Source organism: Myotis lucifugus, unplaced genomic scaffold (assembly GCF_000147115.1).
Source record: "Myotis lucifugus unplaced genomic scaffold, Myoluc2.0 scaffold_54, whole genome shotgun sequence".
Lineage (NCBI taxonomy): Eukaryota > Metazoa > Chordata > Mammalia > Chiroptera > Vespertilionidae > Myotis > Myotis lucifugus.
In genome coordinates, this window is record NW_005871102.1 from 5,509,991 (window position 1) to 5,533,137 (window position 23,147).

At 44.3% G+C, this 23,147-nt stretch overlaps 1 protein-coding gene across 4 annotated transcripts; it reads left to right on the plus strand.

Annotated features, from left to right (window-relative positions):
* The first annotated feature begins 1,830 nt into the window (after nucleotides 1-1,830).
* LOC102432717 (major histocompatibility complex class I-related gene protein) lies at nucleotides 1,831-15,879 on the plus strand. Of its 4 annotated transcripts, none has more exons than XM_023754007.1 (6): nucleotides 1,831-2,034; nucleotides 8,620-8,880; nucleotides 9,569-9,844; nucleotides 13,395-13,670; nucleotides 14,254-14,358; nucleotides 14,457-15,344. In XM_023754007.1, the coding sequence occupies exons 1-6, from the start codon at nucleotides 1,980-1,982 to the stop codon at nucleotides 14,570-14,572; spliced, it is 1,089 nt and encodes a 362-aa protein (XP_023609775.1). In that variant the 5' UTR covers nucleotides 1,831-1,979; the 3' UTR covers nucleotides 14,573-15,344. The 4 variants fall into 4 exon arrangements, with proteins under 4 accessions (XP_023609775.1, XP_023609776.1, XP_006089039.1 ...); XM_006088977.3 differs by lacking the exon at nucleotides 14,457-15,344 and adding an exon at nucleotides 15,608-15,879 and having other exon boundaries at nucleotides 1,835-2,034; XM_014456073.2 differs by lacking the exons at nucleotides 1,831-2,034; nucleotides 14,457-15,344 and adding exons at nucleotides 2,041-3,237; nucleotides 15,608-15,859.
* Nucleotides 15,880-23,147: the final 7,268 nt, after the last annotated feature.

Sequence of the window (23,147 nt, forward strand, 5' to 3'; positions counted from 1 at the left end):
AGCAGAGTACTAATGATTGCTAACATTTTCTTACTATGGAGCAGACATTGTGCTAGATGATATAAATGCATAATTTTCAGAAGCAGCTCCAGAATTTCTACATAGGGCAGTTTTAGAATGTAGCTTAAAAATTTGGACCGCAGGGCTAGGAGGCTTGAACTGAGGATACATGGCAGGCCTACTCTCTAAAATTATCGGTTTATTTGGGATGACTCAAGAGGGCTGATGGTGATTATCCTATATAACAAAGAGCTAATATGCTAATTAGACCAGAACTACCGTCTGGATGACCTTCTGGACAAAGCCGGGGCCGTGAGGGCCGAATTTCGTGCATCGGGCCTCTAGTGTGTGTATAACTCTAACTAAAGTCCCAATGTCTCCTAATGATGCTATAACAGATTACCATGGATTTAGTGGCCTAAACAACACAAATTTATTCTCTTGCAGTTCTGGAGGTCAGAAGTCTGAAACTGGGTCTCCTGGGCTAAAATCAAAGTGTTGGCAGGCTTCCATTCTTCCTGGAAGCTCCATGGGAGAATATGTTCCCTCTCCCACCAGTTCTAGAGGCCGTCTGCTTTCCTTGGCCATGTCTCCCTTCCAGCATTGGCAGTACTTCAACCTTGCTTCTACTGACACGTTTCGGACTCTGACCCTTTTGCCTCCCTCTTACATGGACCTTGTAATTACATTGGGCCCATCAGCTAATTAGGATAATCTGCTCATCTCAAGATTACTAATTCAACCTTATAGGCTAAGTCCCTTTTGCCACATAAAGTAACAGTCACAGGTTCTGGAGATTAGGATGTGCATATCTTTAAGATGTGTGTGGGGAGGAGGGGGAGTCGGGGGAGGGAGCGGTATTTACCTACCACAGAAGGAAATCAATTTGTATAGTTCTAATACCTACCAGGTACATCATAAACATAACTTCATTTAATATTTCAACAACTCCATGAAATATATGCCAGGATTTGCTTTTACAATTGAAGAAACTGAGCCTCAGCTCAATTTGGGATTCTACTCAAGGTCAAGTAGCTATGATGCAAACCTGGGTCCCTCGTAGCCTTGACTCCACTCATTTCTCCCAGTCACCTCTATTCCCTGCCTAGGCCTGTCCCCCAGTTCCCTGGAAAAGCTTAAGCTGCTGCTTCTCAACTTGTTACGCTCTCCTGATCACAATGTAGTCAGAGCTTAATCCTGAAGATTGCTAATCAAACAAGCCAAGTGGCTGCCCCTCAGAATCTACTTTTAGGCCTCTTACTTGCTCTCCTTTATTAAAGCATTAAAAAAATTTTTTATTTTATTTTTTTAGTTTATTGTACTGGGTGCAAGCATCAGGGAAAATAGACCTAAGCTAAAAATGATAAGACTAGCTAAGTGATATGTGCTCTATCAGCTGTATGGACTATTGCATTGTAGGAAGCCGGGGCAGGGAGTTGCAAGTACTGGGACCTTGTGTGAATCTTGCACATCCTTCCACAGTGAAATCTATGCTCCAGTGAAGAAATAAAGGCTTCTTTTCTTTTGTGCTCCCTGGGGGGACAAGGAATGACTAATCTTTGTGTTCCCTGTGCCTTACACATAGCTGTGCTCTGTAAATATTTTAAACGTTGGGAATAGGGCACCTGAAACTAATATGATATTGTATGCCAACTGTAATTGAAAAATAATGATAATAATAATAATTTTAAAAGATTGGAAACAGGTTTGAGACAGGCATACCAAAAGGATCAACCGGCGCCTGAAGCCACCAAAGGGTTAAAAGTGAATCTGGAAGCGCTCGTATTTTTTTTCTCTCTATTCTGCCTAGCAACTGATGACACTGCATATATCCGCCGTTTTTATTGGGAGAGGGCCCTGAGCTTCGAGCAGTTTCTAAACCCCGAAGAGTAGGTGGAGTTTAGGTTCCTGAAAGATCCGCTGGGACCTGCCGGTGTTTTGGTTAAAAGAATCTGAGAGAAAGCATTTTAGAAGGGCTGATGGTGCTCCTGTTACCCCTCCTCATTGTATTTACGGTGAAGCGCAGCGTTGCCCGTGAGTATCCCAAGTTCTCTCTGCTCCGAACTCCGGAGCTGAGGCCGCCGAGGGGGAACAGCTTGTCTTCCTAAAACTCGCGGCGGAATGTGGACGAAGCCGAGCGGAAAAGCGTGTTTAATACCCGGGACGTGTCGGAGGCTGGACCAGTGGACAGTTCCCAGCTCACGCGTGCAGGATTTCAGTCACCCCTTCCGACGGGGCGGAAGCCATTCTGGAAGGACCTTCCGGGGAGCTGCCTCACTTTCCTCTGAGCATTGCTCCCTGTTTTCTGCTCAGACCCTTTCTCTTACGTCTGTTTCTCCTCTTCACTGGCTTCCCGAGTCTCCTGGGATGTGGTCAGAGTTTCAGGGGCTTTGAACAGTGGAGCAGAGTCGTCGTGCTGGTTTGTTTTTCTTCCTCCCCACAAGCTCCACCTGTGACAAAAGGTCCCAGAAAGAGAAAACCCTGGTTCTGGACTTGCTTCCTGGGTGTGAGCGGTATCAACTGAGCCCCGGAGGAGTTTTCCATGGTTTAGGGCCCGTGTCACTGGGGAAGCAGGTGCCTACCGTTACCCCCAAAACCCGACAGGGTCCATGGCTGGAAGCCCCAGGCTCTGTGCCCTCAGCAACTCCTCTTCCTGCTCGGGCCGCACTCCCTGGGCGGCAGCAGGTGGTGTCTCCACCTGCATCAGCGCCGCAGTAGGCGGTGACTCCTGAGATGACCGGAAGGAGCCCTTCCAAATCATCTGTGTATTAACCACACAAATGTTGGTTGATGGCCCACCACGTGCCAGCAACTTTTGGAGTTGCGACCGTGAACAAGACAGACATCGGTCCTACTTCTACAGAAATTTAACCCAGAAAAATCCCACCATTTAAATCAGAAATGGGAAAGATTGGGGGATGAGGGACAGAGAAAAATTATGGACAGAAGAAGGGAGAAAAGGGTGATATTTCCGGAAGGTAAAAGGCATATATGTTGCTACATTTGATCCGTAAAGAGTTGTCCAATAATGTGACCACAATACCCGCCAAACATAATCTTTCATGCTGTGGTCGCACTAACCCCTGTGTCAGGCCAAGAAACCCAGCCCACGTCATGAGCAGTCAGGTCTTCTGGCCCACAGGTCAGGGGTTCTCGCGATGTCACAGCGCCTCTGGATGCGGACACCTGGCACTTTGATGATGGTGGATGTGAAACAAAGGCAGTCCTCTGTAAAGGGTAGGCAGGCTCACTTTGTTCTGGTTATTCTCCTTTTCACTCCTAGACGTCATCCTTCTCTGTCCTATTTTGTGCCCTGGAGGATGACGCCTACAGGCGGCATCACCCAGTCTCTCTCTTGCAGGTTGATTTCTACCCAATGGGAGACACTGATGGGAGAGAGGTCAGAGAGCAAGGAGGAAAGACAGGTCAGGGTATTTCGTCTTCCCCTTTCCCATTTTTGTAATGTCTCCAGTGGTAGCGGTGTCCCTCTGCAATATAATTTCCCCTGACTAGCCCCTCTTCATATGGGTCCAGCTCCCACTGGGCTTGGGGAACACAATTTGCTACTCTTATCTCTGCAACTCTAGGGGTGGTAAAGGCTTCCCATCATTGCTAGCGTCTGGACCTCTTATCCCTCTTTTTTTTTTTCTTAACCTTGCTCATACCTCCCATACAAGGAGTCCCTTCTCAAGGTCTCTTCATGTTACTCATCTGGAGTGAAGGCTATTTCCTGCCACGACCCTGACTGAGAGTTCTTGAGCACTGAGGGATGCTGATAGGGAAGAGAGCCAGGGTTATTAAAAAAGACTTGGTCTAATTGGTATATGAGCCTAATGCTGGCCCTGCGTAGGAGCTTCTAGAGGTGGAAATGCAGGGAGTGCTTGGGAGCACAGCTCTAGGAAGTGTCAAGATAACTCCAATTTCGCTTCCAGTGTGTTGCTTTCATTGGCTCCATAGCCTGCAGTAGACTGCTCCTTCCTGTGTGCTCCCATAGCTCCTGTTCACAGTTTTTTAATTTCCTATTTGCAAAAATCTTTCCTTCAAGGCTCTCCTTAAAGCCAGGGAGAGATCTCTTCATTTTTCTTTTCTTTATTTCCCCAGCACTACCTAGTGACCAGTAGACACTTAATAAATGCCTCCTGAGTGAGTTTATGTTCAAAGGTAATGTCCCTAAGAAATTGAAATGATCTGACTGTGAGCCAGAGAGAACTTGAGCAGTAATTACGACTGTAAAATTGCAACTGTGGTTTACTGTAGTTGCAGAACGTGTATGAAAACAAAAACCAAAAAATGTTGTTTCATGCTTTACAACTCATCCTGTTCTTCATTTCAACCTGTGTGAAACTGTCCCTGGTGGGTGCAGTTAGCTAGGGCCCTGCATAGGATCTCTCTTGCATAGCCATATGTGGTTTGTATGCTTAATCTTGAAATAACCAAGGTCAGACTCTTGATATTACTCATAATTTTATGGATGCATATCAATCTGCTGTATCAATTTGCCTCACAAATGATGGAATCCTTCACAGATAAAGACTAATGGTGTCTAAGCCCCCTAAATTGACAACTGAGCTAGTATAAAAACACAGACTTACAGATTATCTGTTTAGAAATGACCTTGAGTTCAAAGAGTTAATGTGGGGAAATATGGGCATTTGCTATAGACTTTATTAGACTTCAGTCTGTTTCCATGGAGCTGTTACCAAGGTACATGCAGTAGAAATTTCTCCGAGACAACGTTTTACTCCCCTAAGGCTCTCTTCTTCTTGGTTGACATGGAATCTGTCTAAATTGGAGAAATTCAAGTAATTTGTAGATATTTTTTCTGACTAGTTGGAATATCTATTTTCACTAAAATCCATTGACCTTAGCCATCCTCTTACCGCACTTGCTTTATGAAACCCAGATTGAGATAGATGACAAGGGACATTGTTTCTGATGTCCAAGTTTATTATCACAACCCTTTCAAGAGTATAAGTATCAAATCAGGTTTTGTTATGACTTCAATAAAACTCACAAAATTGGAATTTCCCTGGGAAATATGAGACATATGGTCATCATTGTATATAGAGAGAAGAAAAAAACCCCACCAGAGCTCATTCATTCATTTCTTCTCTAACGCTCTACATGGTCCTACAGTGGTGTCCTTGCTATTCCTTAAACACAGCCTCCTCAAGGACTTGGGCTTGCTGTTCTTTCTGGAAGGTTCTTCTCCCATGACTCACTTCCTCACTTCATTCACATCTCTGCTCAACTGCCACCTGCTCAGAGAGGACTTTCCTGATCCTTCTGTCTAAAAGATCAGCCTCCTTCACACTTTTTATCTGCTTTATTTTTCTTCACAATTTTCATCACTATCTTCTAGAAATTAGCTTATAGGGCTGGGGCTTTGACGAGTTCGTTGCTGCATCCCTAGCTCTAGGACTATGCCTACTGCAAATTCAGAAAAGAATAAAACTTATACAAAAGGAGACATTGGTAACCTCCAAAAGGGTGGCCTCCATAGAGTAGCTAAAATGTCAAACTGTCCCATTCAGCACTTTCATGCCCTAAGTAAGTTCCTGCAGTTAGATGAGTTCTGGCTGCTTATAGAACCGTCCACATTCACTGAATGCTTGGTTTGAGAAGTGTCCAAGGGTTCTCTTAACTAAAAATATCACCATCCACTTCTCCCCCTCATTCCCAAGATGCCTGAAATTCCAAACAGTAGTTCCCAGAAATCATAGTCATTCTGACTGTATTAAGGCATCAGGCTACTTGGGAGGGTCAGCAAATAATAGGGACTTTGTTGACCTGGTTATCCAATCAGGGCCCACAGCTTCTTGTAGGAAGGTTCTAAAGCCTGAGCCTCTAGGGACTAGGGGAATCAGTGACAGTGAATCATTCTAGACACAAGGGGGCAGGAGAGAGCAATGGTGGTGGAAAGGGGAGCCTATAATAGTCTGGGCTGGAGAAGTGCCCCTGCCTTAGGACCAGTTGGGTGTCTAGACAGAGGGGAGTGAATCCTGGCTCCTCCACGTATGGATTCTAAGGATGATCTTGGGCCATTTCTTCATCTCTCTGAACCTATTGAAATGGGAATTTTAGAACCTATCTCATAAGGTTGCTATGAAGAGTACATGAAACGCATTACCAAAGGCTTAGCCTGGTACCTAGCACACGGTACATGCTCAATAAATAAGTGCAATTCTCATGGTTATGACTCAGATGCTGCGGCCCTCCATAGCTCTTTGAAGGCCCAATTTGGTGGAAGGACCATCACCTCCTCCTTGGAGCATTTCTGGATTGCTTCACGAGAGAGCAGCTCTCTCTCCTCTGAGCACTGGATCATGTCACTTAACTACTTGCTGCTATGTGTCATTGCACTGTATTTATTTATGTTACAAGTTCTCCTATAGTAATGTACGTTCCTGGAGGGAAGAACTAGTATCTGATTTGTTTTTCTCTCTTCCTAACATTGCTCACAATTCCATGTACGTGGTACATACCCAATAAATAAAAATTGCCCCCATGGATGCATATCTGAAAACACTATCAATTATTTTATAACCAGTGATTTTTACAGCCTTTTGTAAAAGTGGCCTAGTCAGTTAACCTATAAGTTGAAGGAACATAATTTAGGACACTAAGTAACCACTGTGTCTGGTGTAAGAGTTGTTTGGTTGTGTTGTTCAGGCTTTCCAGCAATGTCTACCAGAGGCTCTTGGGACAGGCAGCGGAGGCCCTTTGAGAAGCAGTTTTACTGGCCTGAACAGACCAAATTCAAAATTGTAGATTTCAGTTCAATAAGTGAGTTGATACTGATAGTCTATTCATGGAAAGGAAGAGAGAAACCCAATTTCATAATTATTGGAGCAAGAAGAAAGAATCGGAAGATTTTTTTAGATGGGATCATATGAAATTGCCATTTTAGGAGCTAAAAAATGATCAAATATAGGTCTTTTCAAGTGACTCAACCTTCATAATTCTACTTCATCTGATCATCCGGGTAATATATCCATAGGATATAAATGATCACAGGGTCTAAGGTACCATGAGAGAGGGGATGATGGGCTTTCCCCTCTCTCTTCTGTTGAGTCACTGATTTAACATCTGTCCACCAATGTCCCATCACAGCTGAGGTCGCATTTTGGAAGCCCAACTAAGGAGCAAGTGTGACTCGTACCTATGGACACACCAGATGGATAACTAGGCCCACAGTGAAGAAAGGGGAGAGGGCTGAGATGTCCTGGAGTGGGGCCAGGCTGCAGCTGCAGGAGGGGTGGACAGGCAGATGATGGACAGATGGAGGCCAGCCTCTAGGGGCGGAGCAGCCTTTGAAGTCAGGGCTGGCTGGCAGAGAGCTGCTCCGCAAGCAGGAATTAGACTGAGATTGAGGTTGGAGAAAAGGGCAGAACACTGGACTTGGACAGCATTGTCGACAGACCATATTTCTCTTTACTTACCTCTTATAAACTCTAGTAATGCAGCTTTTTATGAAGTGATATTTTTAAGAAGAAAGCGACATTACAAGAATTGTAAATATTGTGTGTGGTAATGTCAGTGATGTTCATTTAGAAAAAATTCTCCTGTTGAGCAGAAATGCCCCACGATGTTAATACCTTTATTTTCTTTTAACTTGGTGGCATGTTCTACGCATGTAGACCCAGCTGTCATACATGGAACCCCATATTCCAAGGACACTTCTATACCAATCCAACTTAGCTCAGTAACACCATCTTTTTTCCCAATTCCTTATTCCTTCTCCTCTCTCATTCTATGCCTAGAATTTGATTTCTGTGAGGTTTTTTTTTTTCTATGAGTAACTGTGGAAGCAATTCCTACCCATTTCTCCAGCCACAGGCCTTCTTGCTGCTCTTGGAACATGTCAGGCAGGTCCTTTCCGCAGGACCTTTGCACAGTCCCCCCTGCCTGGACTACTGTCCCCAGATATCTGCCTGACCCCCTCATTCCCTACAGAAGTCACCTTCTTGGGGAGGCCTTCCCTAGCCATTGCTGTTTAAAATTGTATTGCTTAGTCCTCTTTGCAGCTTTATTTTTCTCCATTGCACTTTTTTAAAGGCATGTTATACATTTCATTTATTTTGTATTGTCTGTCTCCTCCCTTCCCCCCGTAAGGGCGGACACTTGCATCCATCTTGTCTGTTGTGTGTGCAGGGCCTAGTGCAGAGCCGGGCACAGAGGAGGCGCTCAGATGTCTGCTGAGTACACAGACGGATACAGGGAGGTGTGAGAACTAATGTTCACAATCTGTTCTTCCTTTTGCCTCCATCTTTAAACAGTTGCATATCTGCAAAGCCATAGAACCTTTCCAGATGTGGAGAAATAGCACGGTTTCAAAGTCAGTGACAGATTCAAGCATACTTTGGCAGACTCCAAATAAATTAGATTTCAGCTCTGCTCCCCTTTATGAAAAAGGCTCCAGGTCTTGGGCTAAAGTTCTGAAGCCCTTTGCAGCCCCAGTTCCTGGGGCAATGGTTCTGTAAGAGGAGGCAGCAGCCAGTCCAGGGAGGAGTGGGCACCGCTGAACATGGAGCAGTGCGTGGGGATTAAAGAGACGGCAGCTTATGGGCCTGGATGGTCTGTGACTCTAAATATCTTCCTTCTTTGCCTCCCTCCCAGGGACTCACTCTCTGAGATATTTCCGCCTGGGCGTTTCAGAACCTGGCCATGGGATCCCTGAATTTCTCTCAGTGGGGTACGTGGACTCTCATCCCATCACCACATACGACAGTTTCTCTCGGCTGAAGGAGCCGCGGGCGCCGTGGATGGCAGAGCACCTGGCGCCGGATCACTGGGAGAGGTACACGCAGCTGCTGCGGGGCTGGCAACAGACGTTCAAGGTGGAACTGGAGCGCCTGCAGAGACACTACAATCACTCAGGTGTGAGCGCAGCAGATTGCTTCCCCTCCCTGGGGCCCACCCCGGCCAAGACCGGTCCCTGGGCCGACAGCGCGTGAAAGCTTTTGCCGAGTTGCCCTTTGTGTGGCTTTTGGCAAAGCCTGGACAATTTGGTGGATGGGGTTCCATGCCTGCCATCTGCCCGTGCATCTTCCAAATTGTCTGTCGTCCCTAGGAGCCCTTTGTCCTTTGCCCCCTGTGTCCTTATCCCAATATCATTCAGGCTTGTGACCTGTATCTTCTCCTTTCCCATTTAAATGTGGCCATTCTGTGTCTCATTTCCTGGTGGCCAGGCTTAGTGAGTTGCTCACGTGTGCATCGTGACTTATGACATTAACTTTTCCAGGGATATTTCTGGCTCCTGCATATCTCTCGCTCCACTGCACTATAAAGTTTACCCATTAATCATTGCTATTATAGGAGTTATCCTATAGTTCCCCAAGGCAGGAATGATCGCATTCCTTTGGCACACAGTAAGTATGCCACGAATATCTGTTGCTACATGGGATCATGTCACAGGAACCTCCTGGAGACAGTGATGCCGTGGTGGGCCTGTGGAGTGCTCTGTCCTGGGGTGGAGGATGCCCCAGCCACACCGCCACTCCCGTCACCAGGGCATTCACCTCCACACCCTGTGTAAACCCTTTCCTGGCCTGTATGTGTGTTCCAGGGTTTCACACTTACCAGAGGATGATTGGCTGTGAGTTGCTGGAGGATGGAAGCACCACAGGATTTTTGCAATATGCATATGACGGACAGGATTTCCTTATCTTTGATAAAGACACGCTCTCCTGGACAGCTGTAGATAATGTGGCTCACATCACCAAGAGGGCGTGGGAGGCCAATTGGCATGAGTTACAATATCAGAAGAATTGGCTGGAAGAAGAATGTATCGCCTGGTTAAAGAGATTCCTGGAGTATGGGAAAGACACTCTACAAAGAACAGGTAAAAAGAAGGGAGAACACCTTGTTCCCACGCCCCCGGAACCCTGGTTTTATGACTAATCTAGGTTATATTCACCTTACTCTGAAACACACCTTGTTAGTCAGACCATCATGAGCTATGACTCCCTGTGAAAACTTTCCCCAGTTGCTTTTATCAGCATCTTGACGAGATTCAGCAATCCCACTTGAGAGAGTGGAGTACCCTGGGGTCACCTCCTTTTGTGGGGATCCAGTGAACGAATCCTTCCATCTCCTGACAATGATAAGCTGGGAAATACTTTGGGCAGCGGAGCAGTTCATACAAGTTGTGTGGTAACTAAGGGCTCCCATAACACCAGTGTGAGTGAAATCTGGACTTACAAAGAAGAGAGACAGAGGGTCTTTGCTTTACTAAAGGATTTATGATAAGATTTCTTTCGGTGAAAAGCTCCTTACACATTAACGATAGGATTTAATCAGTTAACTTTTAGTTAATACAGAACTTTCCCCTTATAATCTTATTCAAAGTGAATTTGCCTGTATCATGCTATAGGAAAGTCCTAGACACAATGTGCCTTTCCCACAGGGGTGGTCTTTAATGGTGGGCTTTCCAGAGCTGTGGCCGGCCCTCGGGAGGCATCAGGGCCCCAGTTATGAGTGTGGACTATCTCTCTAAGAGCCTGCCTATGGAGGCAGGTAACTAGAGTTTGAGCTTCAACTCTCCTAATCACTAGCTAAGTAACAATCTCAATTTTAATGGTTGCAGTTAACAGATACCTACTCTAACTGGCCTAAGCATCAAGGGGGAGGTTATTTGACAGGCAGAAATCAGGGCAGTGTGGGGACCCAAGGAATTAAAACCAAGATTTGAATGGTTTTCTCCAAGGGGAGGTGGTGGAGCCAACACAAAGCTCATGTCCTTGTAGTTTCACCATTCTGGAAGAATGGGCTTCTCTCTTCTAGTTCTAGCTACAAAATTTTTTTTTTAAATTACAGGAGGACTCTGGTTGGCCTCAGTTGGATCATGTGCCACCTCTTGCACTAATCACTGTGCCCATCAGGAGAAGTTTCTAAGACTGACCATGGGTTACAGAGTCCTGACAAGAACCAAATGGCACACTCAGGATGGTTTAACTGGGAAGTCAGTAATGAGATTATTTACATAAGTACAATCAGGGTTGAGGACACGGGCAAGGGATAGTGAAATACTTAGGGACTTGCAGCAGAGGGAAGCCATTACTCCCCCTGGATCTGAAGGCAAAAGGGAAGGGACTATTGTTACCAGAACCCCACCAGGGCTGGTACCCTGGAAGAACCTTCTAGCAAGAGCTGTGGCTATGGAGGACCATGGTCAATAGCAGACTGCAATGGCTGGGCAACTGGTGGACAAATTCCTAGCCACTCTCTCTTCTAGTTTTCTGATCTTTTGCTAAGGGTTCTCCTCCCAGAGGCCAGACCCAACAGGTAGCTGGGGGCAAGGGAGCCCTGGAGTGCAGTCTGGTGAGCACAGCCTCCTGGGGCACAGAGCAGGGCACAGACGGTCTGATACTAGATCTGGGAGCTAGCAAAGAGAGAGCAGCCAGGACACACAGCTTGGGTTATGTTTCGGTGTCAGGGTTAAGAATGGTACCTCTTGCCCGGCCGGCATGGCTCAGTGGTTAAACGTTGACCTATGAACCAGGAGGTCACAGTTCGAGTTCCTGCCAGGGCATATGCAAGAATGGTACCTCTTAAAAGAAGCAACATGTTGGGGTCGGGTGGACTAATTTTCCAATATAGGGAGTGTGCTTGTCAGGAGACGGGGTTCTTATTATGAGAAAAAATGGGGCTAATAGAGGCTAGGCCAGCAAAGCAATAACCATGAGTAAATTAAGTAAATGATATGCCTACCTCACAGAAATTGCTGTGAAATAATGTATATGAAAGCTCTTTGTATACTATAGGTCTCTGTTTACCCATTAAATGGTTTTGTTGCCAGATTGAAAAACGTCTGACTGCTCAGGATCTGGTTGAAGTCTAGGGCCACCTTGGGGTTGCATGAAACCCTTAATCATGAGGCATTTTAGGCCGAGGCCAGCCAGGTCTGAAGAGAAGCTGTGAGAGTCTCTACTTCCTCAGTGTGATTAGTGGCATAACCTTTTTGAACAGAGAACCCAGTTACCAGGCCTGCTGTTCTCAGGGAAACCAGCACTAGGAGAAGGAAGACAGAGTTTAACTGGGATTTGAGGGCGAGTACTCTTTGGAAAAATAGGGGAAGCTTGCATACCTGGGGTGTGCGTGAGCAGTCTAACTTCAGTATAGCTGCTCTCCCTCCAAGCCTACTCTCTCTCTACCACGAGTGTCCTAAAGGTGTCTCAACCCATTGGTCAAAACCCACTCCTAGGAAAGGATCTGGGATCATTTCTTACAGGCAACAAGCAGAGTTCCTCTCAGAGGCATTTATATTTTCTTGTTAACGTTGGAAAGCCTTTTCTTCTTCTAAACTATATGCCACAGAAAACAGAACTGGAAGGTATTGTTGAGACGAGGGCTCCTCCTGTATCTCAGTGGCAGGTAGCACAGTGGGGCGAGGAAGTGAGTAGAGACAAACAGGAAGCAGCCCCTCCAGGGATGGCGTTGGGCTCCGTGTGGCTCATGTCTAGGTGTGACCCAGTGTCAACAGGAAACACCAAGGACAGCACCGTATGGAAAATGAGCAGAATGGTTCAGAGGAAGCAAGACCACAAATGGACGCTTTCTTTGCTGCTGGAGCTCCTCTAGGACATGAATGTCCATAGCCCCTTGGAGGGCATAACCGTGACGTGACCTGTTACATATGTTTGTATCTGATCACAGTCACTGTCGTAGTCCATTCGGGCGGCCATAGAAAATACCACAGGCCGGGTAACCTACAAACAACAGAAATGTATTCCCACAGTTATGGAGGCTGGAAGTCCGGGGTCAGGGTGCCTGCGTGGTCAGATGAGGACACCGTTTCAGGTTGCAGCCTGCTGACTTCTTGCTGTGTTTTCACATGGTGGCCGGGGACAAGGGATTTCTCTGGAACCTCGTTTATAAGGCACTAATCTCATTTTTGAAGGTTTTACCCTCATGACTTAAGCACCTCCCAAAGGCCTCACCTCCTAATACCATCATCTTTGGGGGCTGGGATTTCAACATATGAATTTTGGGGGGGGGGGGGACACAAACATTCAAACCACAGCAATCACCAAAGTACCAACTTGAGCCAAAGCTGAGCGGAGATGGCTGTGATATCTTTGCATAAGCACAGAATTGAGAAAAAGGAGTGCTGAGTTCTAGTCTCCAAACTTTTGCTAAATTGCTTGTCACAGTTACATACAAATTCTGTAGCTCAGTTACATGGCTCAACAACACATGCATTATTGAGCACACTGCCCTAGCAGGAAGTGCACAATAAATTTGTTGTTGATGAAACTGGGTTCCAGGTCATTCTTGGTTTTAGATGTTTCCTGCAATGAAGAAAATTAATTGGGAAACCCAGTCACCAAGTTCTGATAGTGTATGCTCAGTACATAAGATATTTCTATTTCACTTTATCTTCTTTTTCCTAGAGCCCCCACTGGTCAAAGTAAGTCGCAAAGAAACTTTTCCAGGGATTACAACTCTTGTCTGCAGAGCTTATGGCTTTTACCCCCCTGAAATTTCCATGATTTGGATGAAAAATGGGGAAGAAATGATCCAAGAAATGGATTATGGAGGTGTTCTTCCCAGTGGGGACGGGACCTATCAGACATGGGTATCTGTGGAGCTGGATTCTGAGAGCAGCGACCTTTACTCCTGTCATGTGGAGCACTGTGACGTCCAAATGGTTCTTCAGGTCCCTCAGGGTAAGGACAGGGTGTGCTGTCTGGGAAGTGAGACGAGGAAGGGGGGCGAGCAGCGAGGGGGATCACTGGATGCTTTAGAATGCGTCCTTTAAATCAGAGGCTCTCTCACCTTTTGGTCTCAGGGATTCCTTGTGTTCTTAAAAATTAAGGATCCCAACGAGCTTTTATTTATGTGGGTTTTCTCTATTGCTACTTACTATATTAAAAATTTTAACATTTAAACTCAAGAAAATACGAGTACACCTTTCATGAGCTATCAGAGCGATGGTGTCCTCACATGTGATGTAGCCTCTGGAAAGCCCCACTGTGCACATGTGAGAGATAAGGAAAGGGAAGTCATGACGTAGACCTCGTGGACTCTCTGAAGGGTCTTGCTTGAAGACCCCTGGAGCATTCAGACCCCACTTTGAGAGCTACTGTCCCCCTGTTTTAGATGACTGCCCTGCATGGATCCGTGAAGTGAGAAGCAGGAGTAAGAAAAATGGGGTTGGGCTTCCCGATGATCACAGGGACAAAAGTGCCCAAAAGTTAATACAGAGCGGGAGAAGGACTTGTGGATTTCCCCCCATATGCTTGCTTTTAGGGTCAGAAACTACCCTTCTGGTGATCAAAGCTGTCTCTGGGTCCATTGTCCTCGCCATGGTCCTGGCTGGAGTTGGCTTCCTGGCCTGGAGAAGGAAGCCCCAAGGTGAGAGGCATGTGGAAGGGTCCAAGGGGCTGCAGATTATCACTCCCACAGCCCCACAAACTTTATTTTCTGCACTTACCACTCTACCCTCCATTTAGATGTGAGTTGGTCCACACTTTGTGATCACAGAAGGAACACCTCTCCCACCATATTGGGAACACGCACGTGGATAATGTTTGCAAGGAGAGTGGTCTGTTTCATAGGTGATGCCTGACATCAACAGAGTAGGACAACTTCTGTCCAGGTGAACTGTCCTCCCAGAAGTTGGGTCAGAGAAGATAGAGTGATCTTGATTTGTCTTTTTCTAAACTATATCCTTATTATTAATTACTATTGACTTTTTATTTTGTCCTTTGTTTCAAGACATCAGTAAGTTTTCCCATTTTGACAAACATTTTCTGACCCAATCATATGAAATTCCTTTTCCTTCTAAATTCATCTTTCAACACATAAAATGTTGAAAAGTAGATACCTTTGGAAAATGGGAATTGGGGTGAGGCAAAGGGGAAGGAGAAATGGGAGGGATATAGGTTCTTGATACCTTGGGGAAACCGTTCATTCCATATATATGTATTAAATACCTACTATGTTCCAGGCACTGTACTGGATGCTGGGATATAGGAATGCAAAAGACAGACATGATTTCTGCTGTATTTTAAGGTCATCTCCCCCCACACTACTCCCACCCCCGATTTCAGTAGATGCTCAGGTTGATCACAGCATAATATTGATGAGACCCGGATTTTGGGTTTGAACCCAATGTGGGCCAGGACTTTGGTATTGCTTCATAACCACAGATTTCAACCCCAATTCAAGTGCTATGGTATAAAGCATATTATTAGATCAAAGTAAAAAACAACCCCTTTTATTAGAAAATCAGCTCAGAGTTAGTGGATCATTCTGTTCTCTTTACAAAGTACAGCACTAATCTCAATCTAAGAAATAAGAATGGCTGAAGCAAAAAGAAAAAACAAACAAACAAACAAAAAACAAAACAACACAAAAAAGAAAATTTAAAAAAAGTTTTACAATGACACACCTGTCTCAAGAACGAGACACTGTGAGTTCCTGCTTTTTATCTTGTGGAGTGTGTGAATTTGAGTTAAAATTTGTCAAGTACTGAGAGAATCTTGACAAAGCAGGCTAAAAATGTCAATGGCAGCTTCTCAGATTTTGCTGAACATTGCATAATCTTTTTTTGAGCTATAAGGAAAAATGTACGTATCTGACTAAAAAGTCTTTCTTTCAGAGAAAAATGAAGTCATCTACCTTCCTGCACCAGATCAATAATTGGGGACAGCTCTTTTCCAGTTGTCTCTCCCCAGGGAACCACGGTCACCTCTGCCCCCTATGGACTCAAGTCCAGTGCTCAAAGCTCTTGACCACACCCACCACAGACATGGATATTACAGGACTGAACATTTATGGCAGAAAGACAGGAGCCACAAAGTTTCTTCGTTCTTTGGCTCCCAAAAAACTGTCAGCTTTCAAGCTCTTTTGATGGACTCCTTTATCACATTTGGCTCAAACTTTTGCTTTGTCTCATGATACAGCACTACCCTACATCCCATCTGTCAACGATGATTTACAAGTAAATTAGAGAATCTCAGAGCTGGAGAGATCCTTCCATATGAAGGCCAGCAATGTCTTCTCCAGTGCCTTTGACTTGAGCATCCAGGCTTCACTTGAATACCACCAGTGAAGAGCACCTCACTACATCATGAAGTGGCCTTTTTCTTCCATCATGAGAATGTATTAGGCAAGAGCTTTGAACCATGGGTGCCATGACTGTGACCCTACAGACAGCCTTGGACCACCCCTGAGAGCAGCCAGCGAGTTTCTACAGTGCCCTGTGAATAGCTGGATCGCTTCACATATTTCCTGGCCCGAGAGAAAGCCAAAGTGTCCCATTCTTCTGGCATCTCTGCCTGGTAGCTTGGAATCTTGGAAATATGCATGGTCCGATTATGGAAGTGATCTCATTCTGTCTGTCTTCTGTGGGAGAGTAAGGACAATAATTATCAGACATATTATCACCTTCAGTGGAACTACAAAGATAGACCCAAGTGCAACCTTTTAATATAAAAATGATAGTTTGTTTATCAGAATAGGGTTCAATCCAATTTCTGTCTTTTTTCTACTGGCTTATTGTAAATGGACCTGACTCACCTTTATAAATATGCTTATTCTCCATGCTTATTCCCCACCCACTGAGAGTAAATAAAAGACCCACTGTGAGAATTAACACCCCTTGATCCGCCTTATTGTACCCCTAAAATCTTCACTGTTGTTTACCTCTTGTTCACCTGTCATCTTTGATTCTCAGTAAGGTCAAAATCTACCAGAGGGAAGATGCTGATGTTTTTCAGTGAGTTAAGTATGAGTTCAAGTCCCAGGACCTTGGACTCTCCTGGACATAAGATTTCTGGAAACACTCAGACCACGGGGAACCCATATTGTGGCTCCAGGGGACTTCACCAAGGCTTTCACTGTGGCCTCCTTCCCCAACAAGTTTTCTTTTTGCTTCCCCACAGTAGGCTTGGCTGAGTAAAAAGGACACCAAATATGGCCACTTACAGAAATAAGTGAAGATAAGCACCATATATGCCATTAAATGTGTCTTTATACCTGGGGGGGGGGGGGGCGGTAAGGGAATGGAGGAGGGAGGGAAAGGGGGGGGATGGGAGATATCTAATACTATCAACAATAAAAATATATTAAAAACAAACAAAAACCAATGTGTCTTTGTTATGAATCTTGTTTGATCACAGCACAGCTCTGCCCATTTATTCTATGTCTGGCTTGTAAGCCAACTGAGGACATGAGCAGGGCCATAGCTAATACATATAGGGGGCATTTGTTCAAATTAGAGAATTGTTCCTTTGGGTGGACACTGACCCAGGCTGGGTGACATGGCTTAATCAGCAAAACATAGAATGGATTTCTGCCCTGTTTGCCCCTTGGTGTGCAGGGCACAACATTACATGGCAGCTCTGGTCATACCATTAGAAAATAGATGGAAATTGGCGGTAGACTAAGATGAATGAATTGATTTGGAAGAGAGGGGTAGTAGTTGAAAAAAAAGGTCAGTTTATTCAAAACAGTGGAACTGGAAGCCCTGTTTGTATATCCAAAGAGCTAAAATTATCTGGAAGGTTTTACATAATCCTATCATGGAGTTTATTTATGGCCATCTATTTTTAAATTTTTGTCATATTACACAGTCTCTTTGCACGATGCCTTGAATGTAGTAGGAACCCAGTAAATACTTCTTGAATGAACCAGTATAGTATTTTAATTAGCTAGGCCTCATGTACTGGTGCAAAGAACAGTGTCATCTTACAACTGAAATCATAGAGGGGAAATATCCCACTCAGGATCATAAGACATTCCAGAGCTCAGGATCAATGCCCCAAAGACTAGTCTGAACTCTTCCAAGGTTTCTACAGCATTAACGTTATTTAATACTTTATCTTGTCGTTGCCTTGCCTGTGACATTAGGGATCCCAAACATTCTAACCACACTTCCCCCCCCCCCACACACACACACATATTAGGGATAAGGATAGAATTCAAAGGTTCTTACTCAAAGCACCATTTTCTTAAAGGCTATGAGAAGAGGTGCTGAGGTATGAGTTCTAAGTCATCTTGGGGGCCCCAAATCTGATACCTAACAGGTATCTTTTCATCCGTAAGGTCTGTAGAGCTGTTATATAATCTGGATCTTTTTTCTATTGTCATTTGGGTCTTTAATTCATTACAGAAATACAAATTTCACCAGTTCTTATTAATGACCTAAGGAGCATGTGAAACTGCTCCTTCTAAGGACTGATCATGTATACTTTTTCCTCTCCCCCTCCTTCCCTGAATTCCATGTTCGCGGAGCCCATTAGGCAGGAGCTTCTGCATTTGTCCCTTGGCAGGGTTTTGTGTGAGAGAATGTTAGGGACCAGAAGGTTCTGAGCCGAGCCGGTTGGAGCTGGACAGTGGAGCTGAGGGACTGAGTGGAAGGCCAGGTTGGCCTGGATCCCTGGCAAGCAGAGGCTGGGTCTGAGGCCAGTGCCGTGGCAGCAGCCAGACCTCTGAAGAAGCAAAACAGGGCCAGAGAGTGAGAACAATCAAGAAGAAAAACAGCTTTAGAGAAAACAGCTTCTCAAACGGAAAATAAATTGAGGGAACAGGAGGCCACAGACCAAAATGGGAAGCCACCAGAATGGAAAAGGAAGTGAAACCAAGAAGGAAATGAGAGATTCAACTTCTAGCTAAAGCAGTCTTTGCTTTTTTTTCCTTTTTGAGGTGTACCAGGGTGGATCTAAGGTGTTACCCGAACTGAATAAAAGCTCTATTTTTTTTCCTGAGCAACATGACAGTAGCATAAATAGAGAATTTTGGGAACAACGTGAAAAGACACTAACTCTAAACGGTGACAATTCTGGAGAAACTTGGAGGGCTGGGAATAATAAAAAGGAAAACATTTGGAGTCTCATCAGTTGCTGAATAGAACCCTTTGACATGCTTTAAAAGATCTTAAAACCTGTACCCTGTTACTCACAAAACAGCTACAAATACATGGTCTGTGTATTACACACAGGAAGTTGCAAACCAGATGGAATCCCTGAGGCTGAGTCTTTGGGCTGCCCTCTACCTTACTTTTAAAGAATGAATTAGTCATTGATCCCTGAGGATCGAGGAGCGGTGAAGACAGAAGGCAAGCTGCTCTAACCCAATTTAGGCCTTTGCAATTGAAATTAAGATCAAATTTCAAAGATGTGTGAATTTGCCCAGCTTTGCTGACTCAAAGTCCATCTACATGATGACGTGTTTATACGCCCAATGATGAAATTGTCAAGGATTGTTTCCTGCCACAAGGAATTGGGAGTTTTTCTGTATGTCACTGTATACACTTTATTTCCATTAATGCTGCAGAGTTTATTTACTAATAATCTGCCATGGATATTGATATTCAAATTAGATTCTTATGGCCTTCACTAGTTAATCAGCCATTCATAGAACATACATTCTATGTTCCAGTGCCTGGCACATAGGAACCGCTCAATACACAGTATATTGGCAAAATGAATTTCAGCAGTACCCACTGTGAGCCAGACTACATAGGCAATAGAGCCCAAAAGAGATGTTTTGAAAATTACCAAGTGCAGAAATGGCCCAGACATACACTTATAAGCAATTCAAGCTCACATCATAGAAAAGGATTTCAAGAAAGATAATCTAGAACATATTTCTATAAAATAGACCTGGGTTTTGTGTTAATAGAAGAATTACCACTCTGACAGTGACCTTTTGTGATAATGCTGAAAAACACAGGTTGGATAAAACTTCAGAGTGAAATGGGAGGGCCTGCATATGAATATTCCATTAATGGACGGAGGAGGGAGAGAAGGGGGGACTGGGAGAGCTGAGGGCTGCCTCTGTCCCCGCAGCAGCTGGGCTGGGCTTCCAGGACCAACAAGCAGTTGTGATGGTGACATCTAGGAACTCAAGGGTATTCAGGGAGACAGAGCAAGTTCTAATCCTGTTTCCTTTTGCTTTCCCCAGTTGGCCAATCCTCAGAATGAACTCCCTCTCTAAACTGGTAAATGCTTTTTGGCTCTGCTATTCAACTGGCACTTGGCCATTCTGCGTTGGTACTTATCTATTTCTGCTCAGCTTATCTCTCTGGCTAGACTATAAACCCCTTAAGGACACAGTTTGAATTCCATCTCCTTCACTTAGTATCAGGGTGATCTTAAATTATTTAACTTCTCAGCCTCCGTTTTATAAAACCAGGTTTGCAACTATCTGTCTCCCAGCATTAGTTAATGTAGAAATTAACTGAGGTGTGTGTGTGCGTGCGTGTAGGCACATTGCACCGGGTGTGGCACAGGTCATGTCTCTTGTCCTCTAGGTTTTCTCCAGGATGTACTCCCTATGTCCCACGTAATCATAGCTACCATTTATTGAGTGCTTACTATGAACTGGGCATTTACATAGGTTATCTCTATTCCTGATAACACTTGGTCAGCAGGTGTTACCTTCACGTTGCTGAAGTTCAGATAAGTTGTGTTTCTTGCCAAGGTCACATTTACTTACTAAGTAGCAGAGGCATGATTCAAACCCAAGTCCCTCTCCATATATGGCTTGTGCTCTTTCCAGTGCACCACTCTATCAGCACACAGTAGGCACTCGGTGGATGCTTGATGAAAATTGTAAGGTATCACTTACTCAAACCCTGCTCTGTAGTGAACCTTGAGAACAAAAGAAATAAGAATTTTACAATGAATCAGAAAATCAATAAAGCCCCTTATAAATTCCTGAAAGCCTGAGTCTTTTTGCTCAGCCTTTGATGATGTGACTTAAATGCTGAATAAGGCCTCAGGGCCAAATGAAGCCCGTAGGGAGTTGTCACACATTTCATGGAAATGTCAATGAAGGCCATGGCTAAGATTCATTACTTGTCAATGCTTGGCAGATGGGAATAGCTGGTGCCCAAAGGGAAAATTAAAAGCTCCACACCTTGCAAACAAACTCACCCAGGGTGGATCTAGTGGTTATAGCTGGAGGGTTGTTTAGGGGTGATATAGTTAAATTTTCTCATTTTACAGATGAAAAAAAAAATTGAGGGTTGGAAAGAGTGAAATGATTTGCCAAAAGGAACCCTGAAACCAATTATAAGCTTCATGTCTTTACAAAAATATGTTCAACATCACTAGTCATTAGGGAAATGCCAATTAAGACCACAGAGAGCTATCACCACACCTATACGAACAGCTAAAATTAAAAGTAGTGACAACACTGAACTCTGATAAGGATGTGGAGAAACTGGATCACTTATTCACTGTGGGTGGGAAAAGAGAGTGGTACCAACATTCTGGAAAATAGCTTGGATATTTCTTTAAAAACTAGATATGTACTTACTAGCAGTTACACTTCTGGCAATTTAAGGGTGTACACATTAAAGTGTGTATACATTGAAACCTGTATATAATTCTTCATAGCTTTATTTGTACCAGTAATAGCCCGAAACTGGAAACAACCAAAATATACTTCCGTAGAAAAATGGTTATACAATGCTACCTCTATGCTATGGAATACTACTCAGCAACAAAAAGGAATAAACTATTTATATATGCAACAATTTTAATGAATTTCAGGGGCATTATGCTGAGTGGGGGGGAGGGGAGCCAATCTCAAAAGGTCACATACTATATAATTCCATTTCTGCAACATTTTCAAAAATGACAGAATTATAGAGATGAAAAACAGATAAGTGGTTGCCAGGGTTAGGGATGGTGGGGGCAGGGGGTGGGCGTGACTATAAAGGTAGCATGAGAGAGACCTTTTAGTGATGGGAGTCCTAGGCCTTGATTGCAGTGGTGGTCACACGAATCTACACCTGTGACAATGACATAGAACTATGCACACATCTTGTATCAGTATCCGTTTCTTGCTTTCAATATTGTACCGTAATTATAAAATGTAACCATGGAGGAAACTTGGCAAAGGGTACATGGCACCTCTCTGGACTATCTTTATGCTTTCCTGTGACTCTAATTATTTCCGAATACATTTTTTTAATTTGAAGGACAATGCAGCAACGCATTTCTGTTAGGATAACTTGTAATTATCTGGCTCACATGAAACTAGTTTCATGTAAAAAATTGGCCAAATAATAAAAGTGAATGACAGTTGAGCTCATTAAAGTAATCTGTGCCTGTTATTACAGCTACCCCAAAAACTCTTCTTTGGAAAAATCCCATTTAGTTTGCAGTCAATAGATTGTAAATTAGATACGTAAGGGGACCCATTAACAGTAGAATGATCTGAAAAGGCTGTATTATTAGAATTTGGTCATCCCCTGTTATAACATTAAAAGTAATTTGTTTGGGAAGTATTGGGGACATTTCCACTGTTTTCAAACCCCATAGAATGAAAGGCAAAAGGTATTTGGTGCCTGAATCTTGCTGCTGTCTTTCATAATTTGAAGATGCCCCTGCCTACTAGGCCCTAGGGTGAGCATCATCTACCTGTGTGACTGAAAATTCTATTGCTTGATGGTGGCAGTTCATGGTGATGTGAAGTTTAAGCCTCTTTCTGCACAGGCAGGGGGGCTACCACTTGAGACTGATTACACTTGAACCATTTTGATTGTTGGCTCTCATAATGGTTCCTTTGCAGCAGCTGTTTTCTAGCTGTTCACAGCTGCACCTTGAGTCTATAAGGAAATCACCCATTTTCTGGGGCTCCTAGTGACTTAGGGGTATAACTAATGCTTCCCATTGTGCCTGTACTTGTCAACCTAATGAATGAACTTCTGATAACTGCCTATTTCCTCAGAGGGAGTTCCCCATGGAATTTATCCACGTATGTAGTTAGGCACGATGGCCATAATCTCAACTCTGCTTGGCATTTATTTATATATATAACCCTGGTCGGTTTTGTCCATAACAGCTATCCAAAGGCTCTTCATTCCCTCAGGCTCCCTGCTTGGTCCCACCCCCTTTGCCTCCAACTTCACAAAGAAAGCGGAGGTTCTCAGAAGTTCCTTATCTCCCCGCCACAAAGGGACCTGCAACCCACCTCCCTTCACCTTCTTTGCTTCAGCCTCAGCAGAGGTGTTCTACTTTTTGCTCTGGGCTGGTCCCTCTTCTTAGGCTCTAGATCCCACCCTTTACTGACTCCCCCAAGACCTTTCCCCACCAGTTATTCCTCTCCCTGCTGTAGCTTCAACTTCATAGACTCGTGTGATATAGAAAAGGGCAGAGATTTCCCAGACAGCCAGACAAGGGTTT